This window comes from Marmota monax, unplaced genomic scaffold, assembly GCF_021218885.2.
Source record: "Marmota monax isolate L192 unplaced genomic scaffold, Marmota_monax_Labrador192_F-V1.1 WCK01_AAM20220418_F8-fsc00196, whole genome shotgun sequence".
In the NCBI taxonomy this organism is placed as follows: domain Eukaryota; kingdom Metazoa; phylum Chordata; class Mammalia; order Rodentia; family Sciuridae; genus Marmota; species Marmota monax.
The window spans coordinates 3,342,354-3,362,798 of record NW_026694390.1 but is presented as its reverse complement, the minus strand read 5'-3'; the positions used below and the strand labels follow the sequence as shown (position 1 = coordinate 3,362,798).

Genomic DNA, 20,445 nt, shown 5'->3' with positions numbered 1-20,445 from the left:
CTATAGACATACATATTTACAGTGACCCATACATATTTTCAATACAGATCACACACACTTACCTTAACAAAACTCATTCGAATGGTGCACATTTTTGTGAGCTCATAGACTGCCTCAAACCCATGATTGACAGACTGAGCCAGAAGCTGAGCAAATTCCTGATTATTAAAAATTTTGAGGCTGCAGCTGCTGGGAATCTTACAGACAGTGGTGGGATGAAAACCATGATGAAAGTTGCAGTTCCTACTCTGTACAAATATGCTGCTGTCACTGAGACACTCCGCATACACCTCCCCGCCAACATAGTACAGATGAACACCTTAAAAAGATGAGTAGCATGAGTCAGTTTAACAAAGCAAAAGAGATTATATGGTATAACCAAAATACGGAGATGTTCATAGCAAACTCTCTACTGTCTTCAGATAAAAGCAACCACTAGATGGCCTTCTGCTGCCAAAGATAATGAAGAGGTTAATGTCTGCCTAAGTCTAACATGGTCCTCAAATAACTAAGTTAAGCCTGAAGCTGACAGCTGATTAGGTTATCTACTTTTTAAGTTGTTTTCCTTTTCCAAATCTTCTATTATCTCTATGAGAGAAAGAGATGGTTAAGAAAATGAGGACAACAGTATTAAACAAAAATACAAACAAAACCCCCAAAGGTGCATATGTACTTTCAGGTTACCGCAAGTTTTTAAATTGCAGACATTTTACTTTGGTAATTTCAAATTACTTTTAATATATTTAAAATATATGTGTAGTGTGTGTGTGTGTGTGTGTGTGTGTGTATGCATAAAAATAATGCATGAAAAGTTTCAATACAAAAATTTAAATTGTGTAACTAAAGCTGGTATTTTTCCAACATATCTATCACCTCAAATTTCTCTTCATTAAAGGTAGAAACTAATATCAAAATGGTGGATATCCTTTTGAACCTTTTTAAATGCATTTAATTTTATATAAATGTTCCTATGTAATTTTTGTGTGTGTGTTTGTGTGGAAGGTTGGGTGTTCTGCTTTGTTTTTTAATGTGAATGTACCACATTCTATTAATCAAAAACTTGCTATTTCACTTTAAGCAATCTTGAGGATTCTATTACGCTTCAAAATATAAATTTGCTACTGTATATATCCTCTAAATGCCACTTATAATTCTAGGTGAATCTACTAACTACTGATGGACAACTTTTCACTACCACAGTGCTTTGTGGCACCATCCCTGAATACACATATCTCTCTGCACACAAGTAAGTCATAAAATTATATCAGCCTATAATAATAAAAATTCAGCTTTGTTTCTGAGTAAATAAAAATGACCCATGAACAAAAGTATCCTAGAATAGTATGCTGAAAAAAAAGACAACTAATTTTAGAAATTCAAAATTTACCAAATAGATTTCACTTAAAATTATTTTTACTGGGATGGGGTGGGAAATCTATGCATACAAGGAAGACATTTTACCAAAAACAAACAAACAAAACACACCATCATGGCAAGTAGGCAATGAACTCTAAAAGAGAATGGCAACTTTGTATTCAACCTATCTTTGACCATAATATTTTAAAAAACCTCTTCTATAAAAAAATGCCATCATAATTATATTTATTTGCCTTTGTTTTCACTTGTAGTAAGACCCTCCTAAGTTAAAGCAAAAGGCAGCAAGAGGTGAAAACAAAACTTCTTAGAAATATGCAATACATTCTACCTGGGATGGATTTCCTTCCTGACCATTTGATGCATGCATGAGACTCTGGCATCTCATTGCAGTGTGATATAGTTGTTGTGGCAGCTATATTTCAGGATGAATTATACAAAAAACCTTCCTGAATTTAAAAGATGAGGGGTGATAATAAAGCCACCAACGAACTTCGTCATTCACACTTGGGATTCTCCACCTCTAAACTCTACTCCCCCAACATCATGGTAATTCTTACACATTATATCTCAATTGAAGATGCTCCACAAATACCGTAATTATGAAATCCTCATTCTTCACTAGCAGTCATGTGTTCCACAAATACATTTGTTGTATATTTCATGAGCCAAGCACTGTCCTAGCTACTGTTATAAACATGATAAATTTCTGTGCAGTTTATATTCCAGTCAGGGTAACTCAAAAAACAAAGAAATAATGATTTCAGGTCTCTAGTACTTAAGCAGAAAAACTAAACAAGATAAGGAATTGGGGACTCATGATATCTTTATTTGATTAATACATTCTTTAGTATACGCAACATGAGGCAGAGGCCTTTAGATTCTTTTTAAGTTTACAGCACCTTCCTTACACAAACTGTGGCACATGGCCAATACAAAAAAGGGCTGAATTCAAATGAATGTATGATTACCTTTTCCAATATGACGCCTAGTATTTTCAATTGTTGAATTACGATTAACATTTGACAACAACCCCAAGCAGAATCTACTTTTGTTATTTGAAGGGTCTGTGAATCCATCTACTAACACACTAGTAGAAGATGCATGAAAAGCTTCCCCAACGCGGTTGTTTAATTCGTAGTAAACAATTGAACACCAATGTTTGGGTTCTTCATAGGCAACAGGCTGAACATCTGTGAACAAATCAGACAGAAAAGAAGTTTAATAAGTGATTATCCAAAACTCCAGATTCACTATGTGTTTAATCTTCAACCCAACTCAAAGAGCTACATGAGAAAGAAAACAAAGACATTTCACTTAAGTATCACTGTCCTTCCTGGTTTGAACTTATATCCAAAAATATTAGAAATAGACTTAAATATGACAATTTAAGCAATTTTAGGAAAACAAAGATAGGCAACTATCTTACTTAACCTGCTCAGACTCCCTTAACAAAATATCATATTCTGAGTGGATTAATTTTCCCCTTCACAGTTCTGGAAGCTGGAAAGTACATCAAGGTGTCAGCTGGTCTGATATCTAGAAAGGGCTCCCTTCCTGGCTTGTAGATAGCTGCCCTCTGGCTGGGTGCTCATATGGCCTTTCCTCAGTGTGTGCTCATAAAGATCCAAAGATTCACTTCTGTTTCTCTTCTTATAAGGGTAACTAATTTCATCCTGAGAACCCTGCTCTCATGAACTCATCTAAACCTAAATTATATCTCAAAGGCCCCATCTCCAAACACCATGACATTGGGGGTTAGGGTACAATTTGGTCTGTTAGCATGCAAAAATACACACATTACATCTCAAAGGACTCAAACTCCTAACTTTATTCCAGCAAAAACTATAAAGTCTAAAATCTAGTCTTATGAAAATCAGAAAAAGGTGAGACAGGAGACAAAATCCCACAGCAGAATTCCCCTTCAACTGTAACATGTGAAACTACACCAAGTTCTGTGTTGTAGGGAGTTGCACCCTCTAGTCTCCAGGTACCCTCATGACGTCATTCAGCCTGCTGAAACCAGACCAGTCATCCTGATGATTTCTGAATCAGCTTCAGAGGAATTCTTCTTTTTTGAAGAATTATAAAAGTTTACAGTCAAATAGCTTATCTGGTCTGCCAGAGAATTTAAGGAACTTGATAGCCTTACTAAACTCCAGCCCATCTCTGTTCTCTTCAGGTCAAACTGTGCTCCTGCTGAAGTGGCTGTTTAGGTCCATGGTTCATACCCACACTAATCTCATTATCAAATGGCAGGTGAGCAAAACTGAGTAATTTTTTGAAATGTGGATAGGATGAGAATTTTCCAAATCATTTAAGTTCTGATTCCTTGTTGCTTAACAATTCCTTCTCAAATTCATTTTTTTCTTGAGAAGCCAGTAGGAACTAGGATACTCCTTCAACACTTATGAATTTCCTCAGCTAAATATCCAATTTTGTAACTCAAAAGTTCTACCTTCTATAATACACTAGAACATTAACACCATTCAGCCAAATTCTTTGCCACTTTACAATACGGATGGCCTTTTTTCTGTTTTTTAATAATACATTCCTCTTTTAGGTCTATACCCTCACAAGAATCAGCCTGGTATAACATCTATATCTGTACTAACATTCTATACATGATTTATGTATTCTCTAAGAAAATGGAAGGTTTATTTAAAGCTCTCTTTTACTTCTTAGCCCTCACCAGAATCACCTTTAATAGTCCCTTCACAGCAACATCAGATTGTTCTAGCATGTATCTCAAAACTTTTCCAGCCTCTACATTATCTAATTCCAAAGCTACTTCCATATTTTTAGGTATTTGTTATAGCAGCACCCATTTCTAGGTACCAGTTCCTATCTCAGTTGGTTCAGGCTGCTATAACCAAATACCATAGATGGAGTGGCTTAAATAATAGAAATTTATTTCTCACAGTTCTGGAGGCTGGGAAGTCCAAGATCAAGGTGCCAGTAGATTCAGGGTTTGGTGAGGGGCCCGCTTCCTGGCTTGTAGACAGCCACCTTCTTGCTGTGTGCTCACATGGCCTTTCCTTGGTTTGTGTTCAAGGGTAGAGAAAGATATAGACAGAAAGGGATCTATCTCTTCCTCTTATAAATTTACTAATACCACAATGAGGACCCCACCCTCATGATCTCAGCTAAATCTAATTACCTCCCAAAGACTCATTTCCAAATACCACCACATTTGGGGTTAGGGTTTCAATATAGGAATTTTGGGAGGACACAATTCAGAACATAGTAGCAATATCATATCTTAAATTATTTCTCTAGGGGAATCTACTTCAGACTTAAATTTGAGATAAATGTAATTTTTTAACAACTGGAAAGGATTAACTATATCACTATCTGTAATACTATTCTAAACAAAAAATTGAATTCAAACACTTAAGTGATTCTCTCTGCAAACTGGAAATAAAAGCATGAGAAGAGTCATCCTTGCCTTGTTACTAATGTTAGCAGGAAATCTTCCAGTTTCTCACCATTAAGTATGATGTTAGCTGTGGGTTTTCTGTAGATAGGCTTTATTATCACAAATGTGTAAAACACAAAACACTTAAGAAATACGTTAAAAAGCAATATCTTATTTCGAAACTTGGGATACTATACAGAACTTAAAGTCTCAAAACAAAGCGGCTTTAAAACCACAATGACACCATAAAAATATACCATTTTTCATTGTCAATTTAAAAAGGAGACAATTAAAAAACCCACAATGAGAATCACTTCATATCCATTGGATGGTAATTATTAAAAAAAGAAAAACATAGAAAACAAGCATTAGCATGTACATGGAAAAAGTGGAACCTTTATGTACAGATGGTAGGAATGTCAAATGATGTAGCTACTGTACAAAACAGTTTGGTGGTTTTGAAAAGTTAAACATAATTAGCATATGACACAGCAATTCTATTTTCAAGAATACAATATTCAAGTGGATTATAAGCAGACACTCAAACATAACAGCATGATTCACAACAACCAAAAAAGTAGAAAAACTCCAAACAACCATTAATAGATAAAAGAGAAACAAAAAGTATACACACATACAATGGAGTATAATTTGGCCTTAAGAAGGAATTCCTCCCTCCCTCCCTCTTTCTCTCTTTCTTCTTTCTTTTTCTTTTTCTTTTTTTTTTTTTTTGGCACTGGGGATTAAAACCCAGGCACACTCAATCACTGAGCCATATCCCCCACCCTTTCTATATTTTATTTAGAGACCAGGTCTTGCTAAGTTGCTAGAGCCTGGTTAAGTTGCTGAGGCTGGCTTTGAACTAGCAATCCTCCTGCCTCAGCCTCCCAAGCCGCTGTGATCACAGGCGTGCGCCACCGCACCCAGCAGGAATGAATTTCTAATGCATGCTATGACATGGATAAATCTTGAAAATGCCATCCATACTAAGTGAAATAAGCTAGACATAAAGTTCCTAAACACATCATTCCACTTAAATACCTCAAGTAGGCATTACAGAGACAAAAAGTAAAAGAGTATTGATCAGAGGCCAGAGAAGAGAGAATAGGGAGCTTTATAATAGGTACAGAGTTCTGCTTGGCATAATGAGAAGGTTCTGGAAATAGACAGTGACAGTGGTAGCAACACTGTGGATGTACTTAACACCACTGAATTGTATGCTGAATTATACAAACCACAGAATCCCAAAACACGTAAGGCTAATCTCAACAGAACTGAATGTAGAAATATACAATTCAACAATAGTTGGGAACTTCAATCCCCCATTCTCAATAAATGATTGAATAATTAGAAAGGAAATAAGGATATAGAAAACTTGAACAATACTATCAACCAACTTCACCTAATTGAAATGTACAGAACCTATGATACCCCACAATAGCAGAATTGAAAGGAGAGTTTCAAAGAGTTATCTTTAACAGCCAAAACCTAGAAGTAACCCAAGTGTTCATCAGTGCATGACTGGATAAACAAAATGTGGTGTGCACATACAGTGAAATATTACTCATCTTACCACAACAAATGAAGCTGAGGATATTATGCTAAGTAAAATAAGTCAGTCATAAAAAGACAAATAGACAAAACGTAGAATGGTGGGGCTGGGTGATAGAGTACTTGAGTGAGGTCCTGGGTTCAAGGGAGGGAGAGAAAAAGAGAAGAAAGAAGGAAGAAAATAGAATGGTGATTGCCAGGAGCTAGGGAAGGAAGATATGTAGAGTTATTGTTTAATTGGCACAGAATTTTGTTTGGTTTTATAAGGTGAAAACAGTAACAGAGATGTAAGATAGTAACCACTGCACATTATAAATGTAATTAATGGCAACAAACTATATGACTTTAAAATGGTTAAGATGATAAATTTTATGTGTATTTTACTGCAATAAAAAAAAAATTATGTGGAAAAACCCTCAATATCAAGCTTTAGTAATCAAGACAAAGAGGTACAGATACACAATCAATGAACAAAACTGAAAGGCCCTAAACAAACCCTTATATTTGTAAATTTTTATTATATTTTTATTATAAAGTGATTTCTAATAAAGATGTCAGTGCAATGGAGAACAAAAAATATAGATATTTACCATATGGCATACACAAACATAACTCAAATGAATCAGAGACCTAAATATAAGAGCTAAAACTATAGAACACATAGAATAAACACAAAAGAATATTTTTTGCAACCCTGGAACAGATAAAAATTTCTTAGATACAATACCAAAAAACACGATCCAGAAAAAATTGATAAACTGGACTTCATCAAAATTTAAAGCTACTGTGCTTCAGAAAACATTATTAAGAAAATGAAATCTACTGAGATAAAATATTTGTAAATCACTTTCTGATAAAGGATTCAAATCCAGAATATATAAAGAACTTGTACAACTCAATAAAAAGATAAACAACCCAATGGGCAAAAAATTTAAAATAAACATTTCATCAAAGAAAAATTTTTTAAATGCTCAACATCATTACTCATTAGGAGTATAAAAATTAAAACCACAATGTGCACTTCATACTCACTAAAATGGGACTATAATCAAAAAAGACAGATGTAATAGTAAGTGTTAACAGATTACGAAAAACTGATACCCTCATACACTGCAGGTGTAAAATGATACAGCTACACTGGAAAAGGTTGGCAGTTTTCCTTCAATGGTTAAACTTACTATATGACACAGCGATTCTACTCCTGGGTATCTTCCCAAGAAACATAAAAACCATGTCCACACAAAGACTTTTATACAAAAGTTTCTAAGAGTATTACTCATACTAAACAAAACAAAAACTAGAAACAGTTCAAATGCCTACTGACTAGTGAATAGATAAAATGTGGTATATCTATACAAAAAAAAACCCCACTGCTCAGCCATTAAAAAGGAACAAACTATTATTATGTTACAACATGAATGTATCTTGACAATACTATGTTACGTGAAAGAAGCCAGATGAAAGACTATATATTACATGACCATTTATATGAAATGCTTAGAAAAGATAAATCTATACATACAAAAAACAGATTGGAATGGTATGTAGAGCTGTTCATATGAGTGAGGATCTCTTCAAATGCTCTCAAACTATATTGTGGTACAAAATTTATATGTTTTCCAAAATCATTCAATCATATACTTAAGGTGAACTTATAGTATATAAAATATACATGTTCCTGTTTTTTTAAAGTGGCCAAGACTGGGGGTGTAGATCAGTGGATGAGTGCTCCCCTAGCATGTGGTAGGCCCTACACTGGGCCTCTGACACTGCAAATAAATAAAATAAAAACAGCTACAGGGGCTGGATTTGTAGCTCAGTGGTAGAGCACTTGCCTGGCATGTGTGAGGCCCTGGGTTCGATCCTCAGCACCAGGTATAAATAATAATAAATAAAAGATCCACTGACAACTAAAACAAAAATTAAAAAAAGAAAAAACACAGCTACAATAAAATCAACATGGTTGAACATCATTTTCTGATAAAAGATAAAATATACTTCTCTTACCTCTGCTGGATATACTGGGCATAATCTGAGGAATCATATTATTGCTTGTATCCATAGGCTGGGAATTATCTTGGCCCATCTGTTCATCAGGTGGCATATAGGCAGGAGGAGGTGTATCAGCTAAGAGGAAGAAAATGAGACAAGTTAAAATCCCAAAGAACGGTTAAAATCGTCATCCTGCTTAAAGTTATTACTTTACAGCATTAAAAAAAATTTCAAGATTACCAGTAGGGTTCATTACTGAACATTAGATGCACAAAAATGCAGACATTAGACAGCACATCTACTAGTAATTGAAAACCTATTACAAGCCCACATGTATGTACAACAGAATCTGGTAATCCAAGATATTAAAATAGAATTAAAGGTCAAAAACTGCCTTTCTTTGCACAGAATAATATACTCAGAGATATATCTTAAGAAAGAGTTAAAACCAGCACTGAATCAGCACTATTAACTGGTGAAGAGAAAAAATGTAGTACATCTATGCAAAATAAAGTATGAAAGTTTGTTTTTGAGCAGATTCCTAACAGCAGGTTAAACAGTTGGTATTTAATTCCCCTACTACTTCCATATTTTAAACATGGTATTTGACAAAATAAAATCCAAACTACTGTGGAAATCAAACAATTATCTGAGGAATATACAGTCAGAAGTAACTAGCTCTTTTATAACATAGTTCACCAGCAGGATCAGCAGTAAGAACAAATGCTGATTCTCAGGGGTTAGTATTATTACTTTTCTTTTTTCCTCTCAATAAAGTCTTACCTGGGAGTTGAAATGGACTTCCTGGTCCAGAACTTGCTGGGGAGTTAGGATATGTACTGCTAGCAGGGGAAGGGGGATAGGGACTATTTGGAGATAAGGGAAAAGGAGTGTTGTTGGGCTGATGGAAAGAATCTGGAAATGTGGCATTTTGTGGCATATGCGGTTCATTGTGGCTCAGGTTCCTAAACTGAACCAGAAGACTGTGTTGTGGATTGAATTCATTATGACGAGGCACTAACACTGGAGGTAAGACTGAAAGACAAAAATGAAGTTATTACTTAGAAATCACTAAAGCAAATGTCCCACCCATCTTAAAGGATTAGCAGAAAGGATTCATGTAAAACTGCAAACCAATTAAAACAATTTACTTTTAGGAAAGGCTGTTTTGTAGAAACCTGAAACTATATTAACATAATAACTATTTAATACCTATTGCATTTAGCCTGTATAAGAGACTCTAGCAGACAGAAAATCCAGAAAAGATACCACTGATATTCTTTGATACATAGACTTGTTTAAAAAAAAAAACCATAATACAGAATATTATTGCAAAAGAAGTTCAATAAATGAACACTCCCATCTAACAGGGAATCAGAATATTATAGAAAAGACAACACCTGATCAGATCTTAAAAATCAAGAGGATTTCACATGAGAGTGCTAGGGGAAGAGAACCATAGAGGAGGGAGATGGGAAAACACAAGTCACTTGGACTAGGCACTGAACCCTATGGGAGGTAAGAATAGAGAGTAAAGATGAGGTCAGTTATGTAGATGCCCTAAAAACCTTCACGTTTCCAATTTGAATATTTTCATCATTCTTAATTTGAAAGATCTCAAATTTTGTGTTCTTCAGTAAAGTTTTCTTTACTAAAAATAGTAATGTTCCCCTAGTAGAAGGCTTCTGTTCAAAGTCTGTCTTATAAATATGATAATAGTGAAATTTCACATATGGAAAATATATAACATTTAAATAGATGTTTTTTAAAAGATAAACTTTAACCTTATTCAAATGTTCATTTTCTCTAAAGACCTATGTGATCAAAACAACATTCAAACACCTCATTACTTACTTTTTCCTATAGGAAACTAAAACCTGATTCTTCATATTCTTAAATGAGAATTCATCTCTTTTAATAACTTTCCTATATTTGTCAGTGTAATTTTTCATTCAGAAAAATCTCACTGATTTTGATATCATTTTGTACAAACAAAACTGGTTTGTTTTTCAGCTTCATACTTCCCCCTCCAGGAAGTTGGGATACATACAACAAATCAAATGCTCACCATTTGTACTGGTTTTTCATTTTACTGAATTCGTGCTGTAAATATACAGTTAACATTGACTACAACATTTTTTTTTCTACTGTTGTTCTCCTTTCAGAATGATGGGGCAACCACCATTGGAAAGAAGGGCATTAAATGACAGCAAGAAATTTTCTTATCTAGTTAAAAGGACTTCGTGAAATACAGAATTCAGTTCTACTAAAGGTTCCTTTGCTGTTTTTTTTTTTTTTTTTTTTTTTTTTAACTAAAGGCATAAATAAAATCACTGGCTTCCCTTATTTTTATATTATGTGCATACATAAATTTTTAAAGCTATTTTATTATTCCAAAATAATATGTGGAGTTTATAAAGACTACAGCATAAACATATAAAAATGATAAGATTATAACAAAACAGCAATTTCTAGCCGTCTCCCATATTGTTTCCATAAATAACAAATTTAGATATTAAACCATTTCTTCTGATATTTATTTTGTGCACTGCTAAATAACATATTGCTATTACTGATTTGTCAAGACATTATTTGTAGACTTGCTCTTGTAGCAAATGAGGCAGCTTTCTTGTTTTATTCCATTCCCATTTCCCTTCCCCACAACTGTCATAAAAAACTGTGATAAATATCCAGTGTTTATATTTAGTATATATGTGTGCGTATATATATGCATATATATTAAACATTGTTGAGCCAAGTGTTCTGTGATTTCAACTCAAACAGTGCTTTTATTAAAGTTAAGTATTGCCTTGATCCTTTATTTGCTTAATTTTAAGTGTGTACCACTAATTTCAGTATTCCATCAGGTCTGCCAAATGCCTATCAATATTATTTTTCATACAGCACAATCATCAAATAATTTATTAATTTCATGTTTTCCTTTGAGTCTTTCTTCCCTTTTGCTCCAACCTGGATTGGTTGCTACTCAAGATTCCCATAAACCTTCCCTCCTGTAGGATTGGATCCCATTTCCTGGGCCTCATCTTATTAGTTTCCTAAGAAAGGATAAGAAATTTTTATATATAAAAAATACCTGGAAAAAAAAGTTTTCTGTTTGCAGACAGAATTCCAGATAACTTTTATCCCTCTGAATTTTGAGGGCACTGCTTCATTTTCTTTAGAATTCCAAATTGCACTGAGACATCCAATGTTCTGATTTCCAATCCTTTGTAGATGCCCTAAATTTTTCTCTCTGGAAGCTTTCAGAATCTTTTTTTTTACCCATGCTTTCCTAAGATTTCATGTGTAAATCTTTTTCAATCCCTTGTTCTGATTACATGGTCAATGAGCCACTACAATTGCTTGAGCAATAGTATTCCTTTGAAATTTTTTCTCTGCCATTTCCCCCATGTTCTATTTTCAGAATGTATTATTCTAGAATCACTATTTAATTTGAAATCCATTCTGAATCACATGATGTTTTAATTTAAATACATGTTCATGCATTCAATCATCTAATCCTCATAACAATTCTGGGTGGTGAGTAGTACTATTCCTATTTTATAATTACCTAGATTAATTTCACAGAAAGTTTATGTAAATTGCTTGAATTCATATTGGTAGTATGGAGTAAAACCAGAATTCAAATCCAGAAAGTCTAGCTCCAGAACCCACAATCTTAATTAGTATGCAACACCTCCCAACTATCTTCCATAATTTTTACCTTTGTGCAATATACCGTATACCAGCTAGTGGGTGATCCTCTATGTTACTTTACTTTCAATTTTAAGTTTCTTTATCTATAAATTTATACACTCATAGGGGTCTAAAATGTTAGTACCCTTTTCTAATTCTATGAAGGAATAACCTCATAGGGTTTGAAAACCACCTAGTCCATAAACACTAATACTACTTTAGTAAGACAGTTGTATGAAGTGATCATCTTGTGCTTGGAACTGGGCCAATCTGCCACCTCCTCCACCCTCCAAGATGCTCGGATGAACTTGGGTCCAAATAATGTTTTGTTGTTGTTGTTGTTTTTCTTTTTTATTGTTTTTGTTTGTTTGCTAGTGATACTGGGGATTAAACCAGTTCTGCCTCTACACTATATCACCAATCTTTTTTCCCCCCCAGACAGGATCTCACAAATTCATCTAGGCTAGCCTCAAACTTGCAATCTTCCTGCCTCAGCCTCCTGAGTAGCTAGGATTACAGGCATGTATTCCAAAAATTGGTTTTCTTAACATTCCATCTAGCAAGATAGGTGATCTCTAGTGTTTTTAAAAGTATCAGAGGTATGCTTTTGCTCTTTCTATAGAATGATTGTAGCTGAGAAAAATGGATTCTTAAAGAAACAAAAACTTCTTCTGGTAGCAGTCACACCCTGGCTATGGAAGTAACACACTTACTAGACTTACTATTAGCAAATATGTAGACTTGAGAGTTTTGCAGACATCTCTATGAAATCTTCCCATTTTCCTTTCTTCATCAATTCCTTCAGGCTGCAGCTTTCCTGGGACTCCATGAGAAATTGAAGATCATCTCAAATATCAAATAGCAGCTCTAACGCTCTCAAGTTGGAATTTCCCTGACAGGACAATCACTTCTATTCTTTTTACTAGTTTCCACGTTCAATGTTACTTTTGGTCTTTCTACTACACTGGGTTTATGTTATCTGTAGTGTGGTGAACAGACTCTGAGATGGCCACCATGATTCCTGCCTTTGATTATTCATGTTCTTGGGTAAATCTTGAGTGTAAGGATGACTGTGATTTGCTTCTAACCAAAAGAATATGGCAAAATGACAGGAGGTATGTGATTACATTCCATAAAAACATAATGCCATTCTTTCAGGAAGAAGCTGCCATAAATGTAAACTACTTATGCAGATGCACATATGGTAGGCAACTGAAGGCAATCTCTTGTTGATGATCAGCAAGGGTCCAACAGCTTGCAAGGACTACTGAATTCTGTTAACAATTACAGTGACCATGGAAACAGAGCCTTCCCCATCTGAACTTTTGATAAGACCTCAGCCCTGACCAACACTTTCATTAGAGGCTTGCAAAAAGCCAGCTAAACTATGACTAGATGCTCATCCACAAACTGTGAGGTAATAAATGTGTTAAGCTACTACATCTGTAGTAATTTGTTGTATAGCAATTGATAACTAATGCACTCAGCTACTATCTTAGCTACTGTGGTTTCAATATGTCCCCAAAATTCACATGTTGGAAACTTAATCCCCAATATAACAGTGTTGGGAGGTGAAGCCTGATAAGAGGTAATTCAGGAGTGGGTTATTTATCATGAGAATTGATTCTGTTTTAAGTACAGCCCCCTCTGTCTTCTCCCCTGCCTCACTTATGCTAGCTTGCTATTCTGCCATCATATGATGCTATCAGAAGACCCTCACCAGAGACAGCCCCTCACCATGGGACTTTCCAGTCTCCAGAACCATGAGCTGAATAACTTTTTTTTAAAACTTTGTGTGTGTGTGTGTGTGTATAACTTTATTTTATTATTTTTTTTAATGCGGTGCTGAGGATCGAACCCAGTGCTTCACATGTGCCAGGCAAGTACTCTACCACTGAGCCACAACCCCAGCCCCCATAACTTTCTATTGTTTATAATTTACCCAGTCTGTGGTATTGTTGTAGCAGCAATAAATGAACTAAAACGTCAGTTTAGGTAATTCATTCCTTACCCCCCCCAAAAAAAAATACAGAGTAGCACCTACTAAGTGCTGGAAATGTTACTCTAGACACCGGGGATGCAGTAATGAATGAGACTAAGGAAGACACTACTTATGTCAGTCAGTAAACAAAATAAATACCTAACAGTCAACAAGTGATGGTGCTTTTGGAGCAAGTACTAAATAGAGTGAGAAAGCATGCCACAAAAATATGACAAGGGGAGAGTCCTTTAGAAGAAAAGGCAATATATAATGCCTGGAAACAGGAGTAGACAAGTCCAAGGAACAGAAGTCTGAGGACAGGTCATGAGACCTGCTCTAAGTGTGACAGAAAGCCTTTAAAGAGTTTTTAGTAGGGACTGACATGATTTGACATATGCTGTTTTAAAGGTCACTCTGGCTGCCACATAGAAAATATAATGGGTTGAGGGGAAAGGAGAGAGAACAATTAGAAGAGTACTAAGTTGAGAGATGATGACAATCTGTTTTAAAGTAGTGCTTACAGATGGTAAGAGGTGATAATATCAAGATATATTTTGAAGGTACAGTAAACAGCATTTGCTCATAGCTCAAATATAGGACTTAAGAATAAAAATGAACTTAGGCTTAGACAACAGTAATTACATGAATATTGCCATGCACTTCAATAGAGAAACAGGAGAAAAAATGATTTAATAGGGGGAAAAAAATCAAAAGTCAATGTTTATTAGACATTTAAGGGGAGATGTCAAGTAGATAACTGGATGTATAAGTCTAAAACTAAGGGAGAAGTTGACACTGGAGTTCAAAATGTAAGCATCAGCTTACAGATGACTTAACAAACATGAGGTACTTAATGCATGACAGCATTTATGATAGAACACAGATGGAGAAAAGATCCAAGTACTAAGTCCTAAGAAACAGTAGAATAAGGCATCAAAGAGACTGAACAAGGATAGTGAGATAGGAGAATCAGGAGAAAGTAGTGTCTTGAAAGTCAAAGAGAAAAAGTTTTGAATAGGAGGGCAGAAGACCAACTATGCCAAACTATGAGAAGGAAGTAAGACCAAGAAACAACCTTAATTTGTAAAAAGGCAGTCACTAGTGATGGTGACACATTCAATAGTAGGGAAGAAAGACTAACTGGAAAAGTAACAAGAAAGAAGGAAAAATAAAATGTACAGATAATGAAAATGGAGAATTTTTATAAGACCAGAAGAAAATGCAATAGATAAGGAATAGGAGTGTGTGAATGAGGTCAGGACAGGAATTCTTTTTTAACTCTTATTTTAGGATGGGTGGTAACATGATTATATGTTATCAGAAATAGTCTGGTAGAGGACAATATGATGCTGGGAAGACGGATGATATCGTTGGAACAAAATTCTTGAATAGACCAAAAGGAACAAGATCTAGTACATATGAGAAAGGCAGATCATCTAAGTGTATATATAGGTGTTTACAGTGAACAAAGAATCAGAACAAGCCATTTGAGAGTTATATCACTTATATATATAAAAAAAGTAAATCCAGTATCCCTCCCACATTAAATCTTTAAAAAGGCAACACAAGGTCAATAGAACCTTTCAATTAATAAACTAATTATACACTAATCAGCCAGAGACATGTTTTTTTGTTTTGTTTTTTCCTTTTTAGTTTTGTTTTTAATTATTCTCAGGACAATAAAACCTACCTGGACTCTCCACTCTCTTATAATGGTAAGGGTTGATACAAACTTCTTTTTGCTTAGATCCAAAAGGAAATTCACAAATATCCAATGGCTTTAGTTCATGATGACTCTGCAAATCAGGCCAGCGCCAAACACGACAATATATAACATGGGGTAAGCCCTTCCTGTGAGAAACCTGTAGGCGTCCATCTAAAGATCTGGGAATAGTGACACATTTGCTCGGCTGTCCTGGACTGCTCAAGGCTTTCTCCAGTTCCTCCATGGCACCCTTTTTCTTTTTCAGTTTTTTCACCAAAGCATCGACTGCCTTTTCTGCCCATTTTTCCTCCTCATCACCTTGTTTCCAGCCCAACAATCGCTTCACTGCTGGACTAGTAAAAGAAAACAAGCTGGCCATTGACGTCATTTGATACAAATCTTCAGAGACCTTCCTGTAATCAAAGTCAGTAGCTACTGAAAGAACAGATCACAGGTGAAAAGTCACATACAGGTCCTAAGCAGAAGGTCCAATTAAAGAAGGAGGAGTGACATTTATCTTCACAAGTGCCATATGCTTCTTTCATTGGTTCAAGTCCTAAAAGAGAAAGCAGGAAAGGATCCTAATTTAAACCAATTCTATTTACATATATTTAAGTCAATATAACTGAAAAATGTGTTATTTGTCACTAAGAACAGAAAAGCATTACAAAGTAAAACAAAAAACATAAATCTAGAAGAAGAAATTTTCTCTAAAGGTTCTGTGACTTCTTACTTCCTTCTTCACAGCATGAACAAATAATTAATCGACTGACAATGACATACCATAACAAAGAGTAAAAACAGGCTACTTTACTTTCTATATCTTATCAAAAACAAAACAAAAAGACTCTATTTCCTTTGGTCAAGCTACTAAGGCCTAAAAGAGTCCTCTAAGATTTGCTTATGAAGTTCTTTCCTTCACCAAAATTCATATATGTTACATGCTGTCAATTCTGAACATGACATGTCCTGAGGTAATCAAAATTCCCTAAAGTTTTTGTTTGTTTTTGGTGATACTAAGGAGTGAACCCAGTGACACTCTACCAGAGAAGCTGAGATTATTCAAGTCACATTATCAGATGCAAATTATATTAAAAGTTGTCATAATATGTACCAAACTCTCAAATCAGTCATAGTACATATAACTGCCAGAAAGTGAAAAGTGTCTATTTTTAAAACTAAGAATGCTAAAGAGATTTAGAGAGATTAAATATATGATTCAACCCAAAGAAGTTTATATTTTATAATTTCTACTGGCTTATATATTTTATGCATATTAGTTAGTGAAGATGCTCCATGCAAAATACCATTCTGACCCACTAAAAGTTCTTGGTGATGACAAGAGCAAGTGATACACAGTGGCGTTCTACTGCTAAGAGTGGGTAAAATCCCTGTACATCACTATACAACCAACTACAGTCAACATGCACTTAGTGAAACATTTAAAAAAAGAATGTCAGTAATAAAAGATACTTCCTTTCTTGTGCCATTTTACCAACTAATGCTGTAGCCTTTGACAAATGCTAGCAAATTCTATAGTCAAGATTGTTCTAGGATGGACCATATCTTCCCAGAAAAGAATACATGCACTCAGTTAAAACCAGGTAAACACACACACACATACACACACACATACACACACACACCAAAAAAAAAAAAAAAACAACTGAGTTAAACATCAGGAATAATTACTGGTTGCTTATTATGTGCCATATACTATGATCAGCCATTATGGAGCTTAAAAAAAAAAAGAAAAAAGAAAAAGTCACACCAAATAGGTTTCTTCTTAAGAACCAACAGGTTAATTCATTCAGCATATACATGCTGAGAGCCTGTAAGTGCCAGGAATTGTTCTGCCTGCTGATGGTGGTGACTAATAGCAGTGGCTGTCCATACTGCTAAGCTGTAACCATGGGAGAGGGGTACAAGAAACTAAAGATATACTTCTAATGTCAGGATCCTGTGTAGGATGTTTTTGCCAGGCAAGCAAACCTGGCTACATTAAACTAGAGATATAACAAGAAAAAGCATATTTTTCAGTAACAGGCATATATAAAGGAGCTATAAGAAGAGCTGATCTCAGTCATAGTTACATTGAGGATGTAGGACAAAATCCAACTGGGATCAGAAAGTAAAGGCAATGTTTGCCTCAGATGAGAAAAGAAATTCCAAAGGCAAAGAGACACTAACAAAAAAAAAAAAAAAAAAAAAAATCAGGCAGACATAAACAGAGCATTTCCTGACCACAGAGAAGAAAAAAAAGTCTGATGACTGAGATCTTATTGAGGAATACAAAATCACAGTGGGGTCTAGACAGAAGGGGTGTGTGTGTGTGTGTGTGTGTGTGTGTGTGAGAGAGAGAGAGAGAGAGAGAGAGAGAAAGAGGGAGAGACATGAGAGGAACTTAAAAACCACAATTCAGAATACACAGCTCATTCTAAATGATTATAGAAACAATAATCTAAGTGATTATAGAAACAATACGATCAACTAAGTTTAAATGAGATATAGTATAAAAATGCTATACAACCATTAGAATAACATAGATACTGTAACTTTTAGGGAAGGTATTTCTCCTTGTTTCCCCATCTAAATTACAACTATGCAGGGTGCATAGAAAGTACCTAATAAATGTTAACTATTCATCTATTATCATCATCATTCAAAATATGGGGAAAAAAAGTTAATTGTGTATATAAACAGAGAATACGCACCAGAAGGCTATGTACTAAATTATTCATTGCACTTATCTCTGGGAAGAGGCAGAAGAAAGGGGTCCTGTATACCTTGTTCCATATACTTCTCTACTGTTTTAACCTTTTACCAACAAGAGCCTATTAAGGCATTATTTAAATAGTGCTAAAATAAAAACAGTATCTACAATCAAATTATAGTAACAGAATGAAATTAAGAGTGCTCACTGGTACAAAAACCAAGTTAAAAAAAATGCCTACTAGTAGAGGTTAATATGATGGTGGTCCTACAAAGGGAGTAACAATTATTAGAGAATCTGAGGGATTTCTACTATCCTGATACAGTTTGTGCTTATAGTTCTAGATGGTTATATGTAAGATTTCAGTTTGTGAAAATTCAACTGGTTGGGTACTAATTATAGGAACACTTTTCTGCATGATTTTAATATATTCTGTTGACACATAAAAAGTGAACTGTGATCTGATTTCTCCTCCCCATTCTCTCTATCATCAGTTCCCCATCTCATAGGTCATCCCTTTTATTTGCCTTTAATGTCCTTCCAAAGAAATATTACATAAATAAGCAAATGTGAATGTATATTTTTCTTTACATAAGTAGTTGCATTCTGAAAAAAAGTGCAAAAAAAAGTGTTGAAATTTATCTTTAAGATCTTTCCATATTAGATGCAGATCTTTATCTAGAGTTTCCACATTCTTCTCTACAACACAAAATTTCAGTGTAAAATTAATTCAATTAGTAGGACAAAGCATAACATTTCCCTGCTCAAAAGAATCATCTAGTGGCTTCTCATGACACTCAAAATCTAAACTCCTTATATTATTTTATAGGACCTACATGATCTGGCCCCTGGCTTCTTCTTCCAATCTCATTTCATAACCATTCTTCCAGTTAACTCTACACTTAACTACACTTGACTTCTTTCCATTTCTCAAGGACTCTAAGGTTATTTCTACTTCAAGGCCTCTGCACTTGATATTCCCTCCTGTGGAATTCTCTTTTCCCAGATCTTAACATGGCTCATTTTCTCAATTAATTCATTTGCTCACATGACAACTCCTGAAAGAGAAATTCCCTGACCACTTTATCAAAAATAGATTTCACTCCACTTCACAAAACCCTATCCCAACCCTGTCCATCCCTCATAACATTTACCCTAAAAAACCTGATACCATAGTATCAATTTTATTTATTTACACTGTCTTCACCACTGAAATGTTAGTAGGGAGATAATCTTATCTTCACTACCCACCATCAGATCTCCTGGACCAAGAGTATTGTCTATTTATAAAATATAAACCAGTGAGTAAAAAGAAGCAACTTGCAAAAATATGTGGACACCACCAGCCAGAGGCAGTGGCCCATCCTTGTAATCCCAGCTACTCAGGAAGTTCAAGGATTTGAAGTTCAAGGCCAGCCTGGGCAACTTGGCAAGACACTGTCTCAAAATAAAATAAAAGGGGCTAGGGATACCAAAATCCTAGAATGTTCAAGTTCCTTATATAAAATGGTATAGCATCTGCATATAACCTATGCACATCCAAATAATACTTCCTCATCTCCAAATTGTCTATAATACTTAATACCTCATGTAAATGCTATTAAATAGTGGTTATACTGTATTGTTTAGGGAATAATGAAAAAGTCTGTACAAATTCAGTAAGGGCATAATTTTTTTGTAATATTGTTTACATTAGTGGTATTTATCAGTACAAAACCTGTGGATATGAAGGAGCAACCATACATAATGTATATAAAATTTAAAATAAAAATTGTCATTATAGATATGTACATATATAATGAGAGAATAAAAATATGGATAGAAATGACACACACTAACCTTATACTAAATACTAATTGTCTCCAGTGAGCAGGGACAGAAGGATGAAGATAGAAAAATCTTTAGTTGTTTTTTTAAACTAGATTTGAATAGGCAAATCATCTATTGTGATAAATTTATAGAAAAGTAAGAAAAAAACCCTTTAAGTATTTCAAAATTCAAAAACCCACTAGTTT

General features: G+C 34.7%; 1 protein-coding gene across 1 annotated transcript in view; it reads right to left on the bottom strand.

Annotated features, from left to right (window-relative positions):
• Smad5 (SMAD family member 5) overlaps nt 1-20,445 on the bottom strand; it is a 44,759-nt gene that overhangs the window by 7,136 nt on the left and 17,178 nt on the right. Inside the window, exons 2-6 of the mRNA XM_046468076.2 lie at nt 15,703-16,273; nt 9,119-9,370; nt 8,351-8,470; nt 2,346-2,567; nt 63-319 (exon numbers count right to left, since the gene is read on the bottom strand). Coding sequence (XP_046324032.1) covers nt 63-319; nt 2,346-2,567; nt 8,351-8,470; nt 9,119-9,370; nt 15,703-16,105 — 1,254 coding nt within the window. The 5' untranslated portion in view covers nt 16,106-16,273. The remainder of the gene's footprint in view (nt 1-62; nt 320-2,345; nt 2,568-8,350; nt 8,471-9,118; nt 9,371-15,702; nt 16,274-20,445) is intronic.